Raw genomic sequence first — 12,113 nt, 5'->3', positions numbered from 1 at the left:
ACAGGAAGATGAAAAAACATGAGGAATACATTTCATCAGTTCAAAGCCATTGCACTACAGCATCGATCCAACAGGCACAAATATTGTCACGTAAGAAATGGCTACGCTACAGAGACTCGCTGCACGTATTTTAGCATAATCACAGCAGCTCTCTAGTAGAGACATGGCTATATTGGCATAAAAGCTGTAGGTAATTAAGATGTAACTATAAGCTATGCTAACACAAATCACTTGTATAAAAGCGAACCCACATTAGGGCTTTTAGTAGCATATTCTGGGATCAAATCCCTAATCAGATAGCTAAAACAAACTTTCTACAAGCTTACAAGCTAAATTATAGACAGCACACTTATCTTGTCGTTAGTGGCAGAATAAGGCCTCCAAAGTGATAAAGATTAAAACAGTAGTTTACGTAAAACTGAACCATTCTTTAAAACAGCAAGGGCTTGCTTGATTTGTCTTTACCACTTTATAAAATGATCATAATTCTGAGATTAATATGTTCATTATTTATTTCATTCTGACATTACTAGGGTACATGTATGCAAAGAATCAGCCAATATACAGTCCTCCTGGCATGCTAACAAATTACATGCCTGAAAATAATAATTCCTCTTATTGTACAAACTTCTTGAATACCTAGCTTTTATGTTGACAAGTATACTTAATATCTACTCCACTAAATTCAACACTAAGTTCAAGAGCATAAATTAATGGAATCTCACAAAGTATTTCAAATTTGTCTCATAAAAAAAGTCTGTTAAGATTTGCTTTTTCTGTTCAGTAGCTGTGAAAAAAAAATCACTATAATTTGCAGCACGTACTCAGCCATAATACTTTGTTTACCAGCAGCATCACAATTTTCAATTTCACCAAGTTATTATGTCTGTAAAATGAAAGGTATAAAACTGCTAGGTTTACACTTCTCCTCCACTGCCTTTTCCTGCACAAGTGATGCAAAAGGTTAAATCCACCCACATCATAGAAACCAGCTCATCCAGAGAGGTGGCAAAGGACCAACAGTCACACTAGAAGCCAGATGCAAGACCATTTCCTTCCTTGTTACGCCCCGTGCATTGCAAGCGCTCCGATTTCCGCTTGGGCCAGGGCTCGGCAATCCCTCTGCTAACCACAGAACACATGCCTGCTCCACCTCCCGCACATGTGATCATCCCGGCTCTCAAAACGCGAGCCACGTACACAAGTACTACTTGTAGAGGAACTAGATATGCTAAACATCATTAAGATCATGTAATTGGAAGAAATGAATGGACAAATATCTGTTCTTTACGAAAAAGGACACACTGTTTACAGCTACAGTTGATTCAAAGTAAAACTCTGAAAAGCTCACTCTTGTTCTTTTTATTTGCCTAACTTCAGCTCAAGAACTTCTAATCACAGTCCATTTGGCCAAGGCTGAACAAACAGAATAAAATCCCATGTCGTCGTTTATCACACTTGCACTGAGATAAAAAATGCAAAAATTGAATTAATCATTAAATCTGGATCCCTGTACTCAAAAGCTGTTAGACTGGACCAGAATCTGTTGTCTTTACAACAGAGAAAGAAAAAAAAAAAAAGCCTCAAACATAACAGTATAACACACATTGTTAATATTTTCGAGAGGATATGATAGACGTAAATATTTTAAAACTCAACTTCCTTAACTAGTCAAAAATCAGACAAGCAAGAAATACTATAGAGACAAATGTCAAACATGGCAGGCTGAGATCAGTACAAAAAAAAATATTAAGAAAGAAAATCTTGACTGCAATAGATCAAACTGGCCTTCAGACCTCTATCCAATATGGGCAACGGTGCCTTCACACTCATACACTCACCACCCCAGTTCCTACGGAAATCACTGAGCTTTGCTGAAAATCTGGCCCAGAACTTTTATCGCTAAAAGCTGAGACCAAAAAAGGAAGTTACTTTCCAATAATAAAGAGAATGCACTTAGCTCGTGCTCATACACAGCTTTTAAGCACTGAAAAACTGTTCAGTGTCCAGCTGCAAGAGACAAAACCCCCCCTTTTTTTTTTTCTATATATAAGGCTATAATAGGGAGTTGCTTTGCAGTAAAAATGTGTTTGAAACAAATATTTTTTACGACACTAAAAGCCACAGTAAAAATATTTCCCTTATTTGTGGAATCAGCACTTTGACTTTCAAATTAAAAAAAAAAAAATTACAGGAAGTTAAGGGTGTATCTGCTCTGTGTTCTCACATGTGGAGGACCAACTGAAAAATAAACATCACTAAGTTAGCTGGAAACTTGTATTTGGAGTAGGCTTGCTGTTTTGGAAGGAAAAAAAAAGTTACAGCCACTTCAATATCTCACTTTAAAACAAAAACTGTTTTTTGTCCCTCATCTGTTAGACAAAAGTAAAGAAGTAAAGTCTCCTTAAGAAGAAGCCCAAAGAGAAGCTTAAAGGCCGTTTATTTGTAAGCTAGCATATCAACAGGATAAATATGGAAGATCAAGCAAGACTAAATGGAGCACTCAGAGACCGGAAGTTATGAACTGGTTCCATCCATGTCCCTAACCGCAGTCCTACATTAACAACCAAGTCCTGATTTTGTTTTAACTTCTTGCCCTGTATTTCAAAGCAATTTTAAGAAGTATTGAGGAGACTTAAGTTTCAATAATAGTTTGGAAAAGAAACTATACATGCCTGAAAATTTAATCCTTTTCAGTCTTCCTTTACACGTGGCATTAGCTGTCCATCTCGTAACATGAAGTGTCTTCAGGAAAATGGTTTTTAGGATGCAAACATGTTGCAATCCATATTGGTATGTTTAATAACTTAAAATAAAAGATCACCAGCTGGAACAAACGGTAGCTCAAATTAGAGATAAACTGTTTTGTAGTTGCTTAATTTCAACGTCCACCAAAAGCGTATCATGCTTTTTCTGCCATATCAGTATCCATTATAAGACTGTATTCATCAAGAATTTTTTTGAATAAGGACAAACTTATTTTACTCCCAAATTGCTTTTATACTGTATTATAATGTTTCTGTTCCATTTAAACATTACTATGTATTATGAACCACATTCAAGCCTCGTTTAAGCATGCAGATTATCAAACAAAATACAAAAAGGAAAAATCCAAGTTATTTAGCACTCTGTCCCTATGGTATACCTTTAAACTCATGCAAAACTGCTAACACACAGAGCAAAATCTGCATACATTTCTGAACTACTACAAACCTGCTTCTGAGTTCAAAAATCTTTGACCCCGAGATGCCTTTTCATAAAGCCTCACTGGGAAGTTTTAATTGTGCTCGGAGTTCACAGATGTGGGCAAGCCACTTCTCATTAAACTTTCCAGAACTCCATGAACCCTCTGACATGCATTTTCAAATGTAAATATAAACATTGCCTAGCTTGTTAAACGTTGTTTCATTCTTCTTCAGAGGAGAAAACTGATAAACCACAAAAGGAAACTGCCCATTGGTTCTCTTACATGCTACATGCTTAATCCCGTACAAACCAGTAGAATCTACTGTAATTAACCAGTTTGTGGCTTTGGCTCTTTCGCTCAGTAGAACAACATCAGGACTTCGCTATTAATGACACACTTTTAGGTAACATGGGTGAAGGAAGAGGAAACAGTGAAAAAAAAAAAAAGCCCAGGAAAGTGCTGAGTATCTCTTTCTTTAGAGACAACAAACACAAGCGAGTCACTAATAGTGGCAACAACACATGTGGGATGGGGGGATACCAATCAGCCTTTTCGTGTTTTATTCATTCTTAAGTGAGAAAGTCTTACCCTCTTTCCAGTTCTTGCCTTTACTAACTAAACCAGACAACAGATACTGCACACATCCACTTTCAGATGGCCACCACAATTATTTCAGTTCTGACAGATGGATAACCAACCCTGGCACTTACAAAGTTGGAATTTTCTGGTCAGCAAGCAGATAAAACAGGTGCTCTAAGCCAGAGACATCCCATCTGTGGCCTACCCAGAAAATTCATCCTACCTGCAGTCTACTCCTGCCAGCTCTTTACCAGTAAGAGGATGCCTATTGGGATACACGATGACAATGCAATACTGCGTGTTCTGAATTTACGGGAAAGGTCCAGCCATGTTATCGGGTCCTTCTTACCTTCTGAACAAGCTACATGCTCGACTCGGCCAAAATGCTGGATCTATTTCCAAACTAAGTATCTGTAGTAAACACTGATTTGTAGCATGAACCTTTACCACATACTAATTAAACTCTAATATAGAAGACTTAGTAAGTAGAGAAGCACAGCTTTTAAGCCTGTTAGCTAAATTTAACAGGCATCTGTAACAGCACAGAAAAGTGTGTGTTATGAAACTCTAACGTGTTAATTATTGTTCTTCTGTGAAGTGGTCCAGACAGATTATTGGTAGGAACCACAAATCACATGGTTCTTACCAATCAAGTGCAAACTTCCAGATTTATCCCACACAAAGAGCTCTGAGATAATCTGCAAAGTACAGCATGCATCAGGAAGCAGCAGAGACACATTACAGCGGACAACATACCGAATCACCATGCTTTGTTCAGACCATTATTTTTCTGAATTAGGACAGTCCGGTCTTACCAACCACAGAGCCCACTCCTTTTTGCAGGAGTCCCCTCGCTTACCACTCCAAGCTGGCAGGCTGCTTTCTAAGTGAACAGCCATACGAAAGCAGAGCAGTCTCTCATCTTTGGGGAGGAATAAGCGGCAGGTCAGACGGAATGGTGCTTCACGCTGACTAAAACACTTCACAGGCTGTGAGACTAAACCAACCTAAAGTAGCTATTTAACAGACGTGGATATGAATTCAGCTGCGTTACTTAGAGTCAGCAACAATTCTTACAAACTACTTGTGTAAATATTTGAGTAATTAATCCAAACTTAAGACCATTTAGACATTTTTACTTACACAGCAGTCAAATATCCAGTATACAAGGCAGCCTACATGATCAAACTTCAATCCCATTTCAAGCACAATTCAGACTGGGATATCCTGTAGCAGTTTTAATCTACATTTTTTCACTTACTCCACCATGAAGAAAGTCAGTTCTCTTACTTTGTTTTTCTTCCTGTAGCTGTCACTGTGCTCTGTACTTACTAACAATGAATTTTTTTTTTTTTTTGTACAATTAGCCAAAAAGATAGCAAGTCTACCAGAATACATATACATGTATTTTAAGGCTTATATTAGCATACCTATAAAAGTGTGTTTTAATTACTTATCATTTATACAGAAGATAACCTTAAACAAGCAAATATGAATCTTTTTAAAAGTAGTTTTCCTGTTGTTATGCTTTGTACTCTCTTACACCCTCCCCTCTCTGGGGTATATATTCTGAAATTTCACGCATACCAAAAAGTATCTTTGGAATGTTACAGTATAATTGTTTAGAGAAACATTTAATGGATGAGCAAGCATCAAGAGGCCACGGCTAAGGGAAAAGAAAAGTTAAAATGCTAGAAGCATTTTGTATTGAATGATCTTCTCAGCATGAGGACAGGGGGTGGACATTTGATCCAAAAATCTGGTATTGACTCAAGTGATATAAAACCGGCAGCCAGCACCGAGGCGCATGAAGCCATCCAACCACCTAACAAAACATCTGCTGCCACCCACCTCTTTCAAACCGGGCTTGAGTCACTGTCTCAGAAAGCAATCAAGTGCTGTAAGATACTATTTGATTAATAACATGAATATTATGATATTATGATAGGGGATTACACGATCTTGACAATTTCAAGCACAAATAATTTGCATGCGCATGATACATAAATGCAACAGAAGTAACTGGAAAAAAAGCTGAGTGCTGAGTACAGAGACAGCTAAAAAAAGCTGAACATTCTTTCACTACAGGAAACTGCTGGAGACAGTATGCTGTAAATTAAAGCCAATTTTCCTGAATTCTCTGAAGGACTGCTCCTCCCAGAGATTCTCCAAATCCATTAGCAAAGGGCCATCATTATAGTTTTCTTGGGGCTTATTTACTGAAAAGATGTTTTAAAAGCACATAAAAAAATAAAATGTACAGTGTATCGGGGGCAGGGGAGTGGGACAAATCAGGCCTAACCTTACATAATTGATTGATATCCTGATTATTAAAGAACAGCTGAGATAGTTCTTGCTCCCAATTCCTCCTCCTCTTCCCCATACTTTTTACGTCAAGGAAAGGCAAAATAATTACCTCCCTACCTGAATTTCTGATCAGAAGAATGGATACTGAGGCAGGAGAGGTATCATGTGCTGACATGTACTGCTCTGAAAATCAAGTGGTTCTTTTAGCAGCAGAGTTAGAAAAGCCGGGCTTCCTACAGACCTGTGTCACAGCTGAAGCTTGTCTTATGATTGGGCACTGAAAGTCTCTGTCCAAGCTGATTCTGTGGTGCTTAACAACATACGAACTGCAGCTGGTGCAGTAAAATCTCTCCTAGCTTCATACTTCCACAGAATTCTCAGAAACCTAGTGTCCTTGAGGAACTTCTATTTCTGCATTAAATTTGGTACAGAAGGGGTAACAAGTTAAAAAAAATGAATTAGGAACACCTAAGTAGTGCGATTCCATAAATCTCATCTTGTTAATAAACTCAGACAAGTAGCACAAGCTCTGCTCTGCAGTCTTCTCATTCCAATCCTAATATATTTTCCAAAAGTCCTCATCTATTTGTAAAATGTATCAATCTAAAGCATATATAAAAGCAATGGACTGCACATGCTGCTTGCTTAAGGCTTTCAGAGATATCTGTAGGCACATGAGATTGCAAGGGACTTCCAGGTCACTGCACTTGCATCCTACTATCAAAACCACCGTATTACATAATCTCTTCTAAAAAAGACAGACATCCTTGTCTTAAAATTAGTATTCTTTTTGCATATCCCTTCTTAAATCATCTCAAAATGTGGATATTTCTTTGAATTTCCAGTGTGGACACTTAGATGAAACACTTCAGATTGTGTAGGACAAGTTTTTCTTTCTTTTCTCTTTAACAACACAGTGATCCAGATGTTGCTGTCAGACAAATTCACTGGTTTAAATCTATTTTTCTTTTCTAATGTCATCCTCAAAGGCAAATCCAAATATTCCATGGGTAACTTTTCCTGTGACTACTTTGACTTGGTAAATTACAGGGAACCCTAATACCACTGCTGATTTTAACAGGGTCTATAGATAACCTCTTGTGTTACAATGACCATACCAGAGCCCGTCAGTATGTCTCCAGGGGTTGGGGCAACGGGAAACACTCCACAGTTTATTATAAAGTCTAACAAACAAGGGTATGTTAATCTTTTCAGCCACTTAAATCCAGGAAAATCAAAAGCAAATGTCTTCCTACCATAGCATCACAAAACCCAACCCCAAATACTTGCATCTTAATGCCTGTGGGATGCTTTCTGCTAACCATCTATTAAATTTCTTCCAATACCAGTACATGCATTCCTCCACAAGCAGGGTCGATTTCTTCCACAGTTTAACTTGTTTTTGCCAAAGTCTCTTTTAGTTCAGCACTGGCTGCCTGCCTAACGAAACAACCTTTCTTTATGCCAAAACTGTCATCTTCAGTTGCACAAGATGCATCTTACTTACAAACAAGTATAACGAGCCTAATGTTTAATGCTTGAAGAACTGCTGCTTTAAAATGATCTCTAGCAAAACTTAGATACGGAAGCAGGCAGCACCTAACCCTCAGGGGGGAGGGAAGTCATGCTCAAGAGAGGTTTTTTTCCTTTTGTATTTAAATACACCTTTTAAAAAGAAAACCCTAAACTAGTTATTAGAACATGAAAGCAGATACATTTAACCACAGACAGCACTGAGAAATGTAAGGCTCCCTCCGAACCCGAAACCTTCATTCTCAACTCAGTGTGAAGTCACCACTAAGTAATGATGACATGCAACATAAACGTGCTTCTTACTGAAAAGGCTAGCTTGTAAATATAAGAATCTGATAATCTTAGTAAATGACCAAGTACTGCTAATGACTAAAAAAAAAAAAAAAAAATCTAAATAAACTTCTTGCTCTATTTTAATGCCGTAATTTCAGTCACAGCTGAAACAAGAATACCTGTGTAAGAAGTTGTTCTTCAGTCAAGTTATTGATCCAACGAGTATACCGCTCAGTAGAATCCAGTGGCTCTCTTCTGACTTGGCAGCCAATAATCTGCAGCAAAGAGAGAGAAATCACATAGGGTAAACTGCTGTACACCCACTTGGCAACAAAACAAGATCATAAAATAAGCATTCAAAACAGGAGAACTCCAAAAATAAGATTATCTATGCAGTCCTTATTAGCTCTCTTCTTTGTTCATAATGCAATACAGTATAATATAACATAGTAGAATATCATATAGTATAATAAGTTTGTTATACTATACTCTCTATATATTATATTATATTTAGAAAAGTTGCTCTGCTCAAATGTTAAACAGTTGCAGATTTTCAAAGGTCTCTAGAAAACTAACACTGAGAAGTGTCTTTCCAATAGCTTCAGTCCTAGGAATACTTGAACAATTTTGGTTTAAATTTTCCAAGGAAAGTCATACAGAGGCAGACAACTACAATACGAAATTTCAACCAAAATAGTTCAAGTTTGGCAAAGGAAAATTCGAACTTGTATAACACCAGACAATCACACCAACAATGTCATCACCTATAATACCACATGCAAAATTCATATAAAATAAGGAAAAAAAAATTGTATTCTGATTCATCTCATTCACAGTAGAACAATGCAGGCATCCCATTTTGGTTTGTTCACTGAAGCACTACACATCCATTCGAGCAACACCGTCTTCTCTGATGCTGTTCTGTAGCTGTACAGGTTAAATACAAACTTGAATATCCTGAACGCCTATTGGCATACTAAATAGTTTCCAATATGCATCAAAACCAGCATATTAGAGGGATTTTGATTATGTGCAACTGCATAGACAAATATTAATACAATTTCATACAAACATTAAATTCTTTACTCTACAAATCTCTGGTAGTCCAGGAAGAGGCCAAGGTGAACCCTAGGAGCATGGCTGGACAGCACTCTGCTGCTCGCTACTCCCGACGGCCTGCAGTCCACCCTAAACCTCCAGGGTGCCCTGGGACCTCGTTATACAGGCAAAGGAAGCCAATATTGCTCTATACCAACAACTACATGCCTGTCGTACTATAACTGTCTATTTCTCTTACAGATTTTGACGGGTACTGCCTGTTGAGGGTGTGTTCATTCACTGAGAATTAGCACCAAAGCGTGGGTATCAGCATTTCTGAACACTAATTTCAAATAATCCAGTTCTGTTCAAGAACAGTGTGGAAAACTTACCTGGTTTATTTTCCACCCTAAGCATTCATAAGGAATGTAAGTGTATACCCTGAGCACAGCAACGGCTTTGATGGACGGACCACTCGGTGGGTAAGGAGCTGGCTGGATGGCCGCACTCAGAGAGTGGTGGTCAGTGGCTCAATGTCCATGTGGAGACCGGTCACGAGTGGTGTCCCTCAGGGGTCCGTGTCGGGCCTGGCCCTGTTCAACATCTTTGTCGGCGACACGGACAGTGGGATAGAGTGCACCCTCAGCAAGGTCGCCAATGACACCAAGCTGTGTGGTGCCGTTGACATGCTGGAAGGGAGGGATGCCATCCAGAGGGACCTTGACAGGCTGGAGAGGTGGGCCTGTGCCAACCTCATGAAGTTCAACAAGGCCAAGGGCAAGGTCCTGCACCTGGGTCACGGCAATCCCAGGCACAAATCCAGGCTGGGTGGAGAATGGATTGAGAGCAGCCCTGAGGAGAAGGACTTGGGAGTGCTGGTGGACGAGAAGCTCAACATGAGCCGGCAATGCACGCTTGTGCCCAGAAGGCCAACTGCATCCTGGGCTGCATCAAAAGGAGCGTGGCCAGCAGGTCAAGGAAGGGGATTCTCGCCCTCTACTCTGCCCTGGTGAGACCCCACCTGGAGTACTGTGTCCAGCTCTGGAGCCCCCAACATAAGAAGGACACAGACCAGTTGGAGAGGGTCCAGAGGAGGGCCACAAAGATGCTCAGAGGGCTGGAGCACCTCTCCTGTGAGGCCAGGCTGAGAGAGCTGGGGCTGTTCAGCCTGGAGAAGAGGAGGCTCTGGGGAGACCTTACAGCAGCCTCCCAGTACCTAAAGGGGGCTACAGGAAAGAATGGAGAGACTCTTCAGCAGGGCCTGGTGTGATAGGACAAGGGGTAATGGTTTTAAAATAGAGGGAGGATAGGTTTAGACTGGATATTAGGAAAAATTTTTTTACAATGCGAGTTGTAGAACACTGGCCCAGGTTGCCCAGAGAGGCGGTGGATGCCCCATCCCTGGAAACATTCCAGGCCAGGTTGGACGGGGCTGTGAGCAACCTGATCTGGTTGGAGATGTCCCTGCTCCTGGCAGGGGGGTTGGACTAGATGACCCTTGAGGGTCCCTTCCAACCCTAACCATTCTATGATTCTAAGTTCAAATCTTTCAGGTGTCTCTTTTTACAGAGCTTTAAAGCCCACACGGATGTGAGCAGTCAGGCTGTTCTGCACGCGCAGTTATGAATACTTTTGATGTGGGAACAGAAACACCACGAAGAGATCTCGCTGGGGGACTGCTCGCAATGAAACACCACAATTTAGAGTATGATTAAATACAATCAAAACAACCAACATGAAGGGGAAAAAAAAAGAAAAAAAAAAATCACAATTTGCTTATCCCATAAGAATAAAACAATGTTTCTGAACGATGAACTTTTTCCCTCAATGACAACTACTAATTACTATGGACAACTCACACCTTATCCTGACCTTCTGCTGAATTACAGCTAAGTAATAGTAAGACATTTTCAGAAGGTTAACCCAAAATTCTTTTAAACTGATACCAAATAAAGCAGCTCACATTTAAAGAGGGCACTCACAGATCTAAAAACTTCACAGAGGTTGCGTCAGATGACAGGTATTCTTTTCTGTGAGGATTATTTTTATTTAAGAATAGAATTATTTACAGAACTCTTGCTTCATTAACCAAGACAGACCATCTTCTCTTGCATACCCTAGGATTTTATAACTTACAAAGATACAGAAAAAATTACAAAGCACTTTTTTTCTCAAAAGGTATTTTATAAGAAGATGAAAACTTTCTTTATTCTAAAAGTCACAGCTTAAGCTGAACAAATACAGAATCACAAGCAGCTTTCATGAAGGAAGAGATAATAAGAGAATCTCAAATATGTTTTTATGAAAATCTGGTTATCAGTTTGAGACAAGTAGTAAGCACAGTCATCACTTTCTATGCATTTTGAAATATACATGAGAAACAGAGGACAGTTTCATATTTTCATATTAATTTCTGACCACTCTGATCATTTTCATAAATGCTGTTGATACTTTAGGCATCTAAAAAAATGTTGAATCCAGCTAAAGGACTGTAATTCCCTGAAGTCCAAAGAACAATTGGTTCAAATCTCAACTCCTTAAAATTATAATTGAATGAGTTTGATCAATTGTCGGTACATACTTTCAAAGAGGGGTGAAGGCAGACAGAATAACTGTCATTAAACTGGATACTGACACCTCTTCTCTGTATTATACATCACTTTTTGTAATTTCTAGAGTTTGACACACATTCCTAGACAAAATTTCCTCCCCTTTCCATACAGCCATATAGATAATTCCATTACACTCCAATTTACTTCTCAGAACTTTGGCTTGTTACAACGATTCTGTACTTACTTGCACTTGTACTTTGAGCCTTTTGGAATTGAAAACACCATAATTAGGAAAAGGTACTCATCAAATAAACAAGTTATTTAGGAATTACTGTCATTACAGTGATGTAAATCCAGAACAGAAAAAAAAATGATGGGTTACACTGAATATCACCATAATTAGGGGCAGAATCCTTGGAAGTGTAACTTCCCAAACTCCTTCATGAACTGCCATGCCTAACAGCAAGACAGAGTGAGAATAACAATCCAGAGCCTTATGTACAAACACACTAATCAAATAAAAACCTAGGGTTTAACAAAAATATATATATATTTTTCTACACAGAAATTGTTTTCTACTGCAAAGCTCAATGTGAGAAAGAAAAGCTGCTTGTTGGAAAAAAACAAGACAATTCAAAATGTAA

At 38.9% G+C, this 12,113-nt stretch overlaps 1 protein-coding gene across 2 annotated transcripts in view; it reads right to left on the bottom strand.

The window, feature by feature from the left end:
- Window positions 1–12,113, bottom strand: part of QTGAL (queuosine-tRNA galactosyltransferase) — a 132,429-nt gene that overhangs the window by 82,175 nt on the left and 38,141 nt on the right. For both annotated transcript variants that reach the window (XM_086762213.1, XM_086762211.1), the window contains exon 6: window positions 8,059–8,154. In XM_086762213.1, the coding sequence (XP_086618339.1) occupies window positions 8,059–8,154 (96 nt within the window). The remainder of the gene's footprint in view (window positions 1–8,058; window positions 8,155–12,113) is intronic.

Source organism: Chlamydotis macqueenii, chromosome 18 (assembly GCF_036417535.1).
Source record: "Chlamydotis macqueenii isolate bChlMac1 chromosome 18, bChlMac1.mat, whole genome shotgun sequence".
NCBI classification, from domain to species: domain Eukaryota; kingdom Metazoa; phylum Chordata; class Aves; order Otidiformes; family Otididae; genus Chlamydotis; species Chlamydotis macqueenii.
The sequence above is the reverse complement of the archived record's forward strand: the minus strand, read 5'-3'. Positions and strand labels throughout refer to the sequence as shown.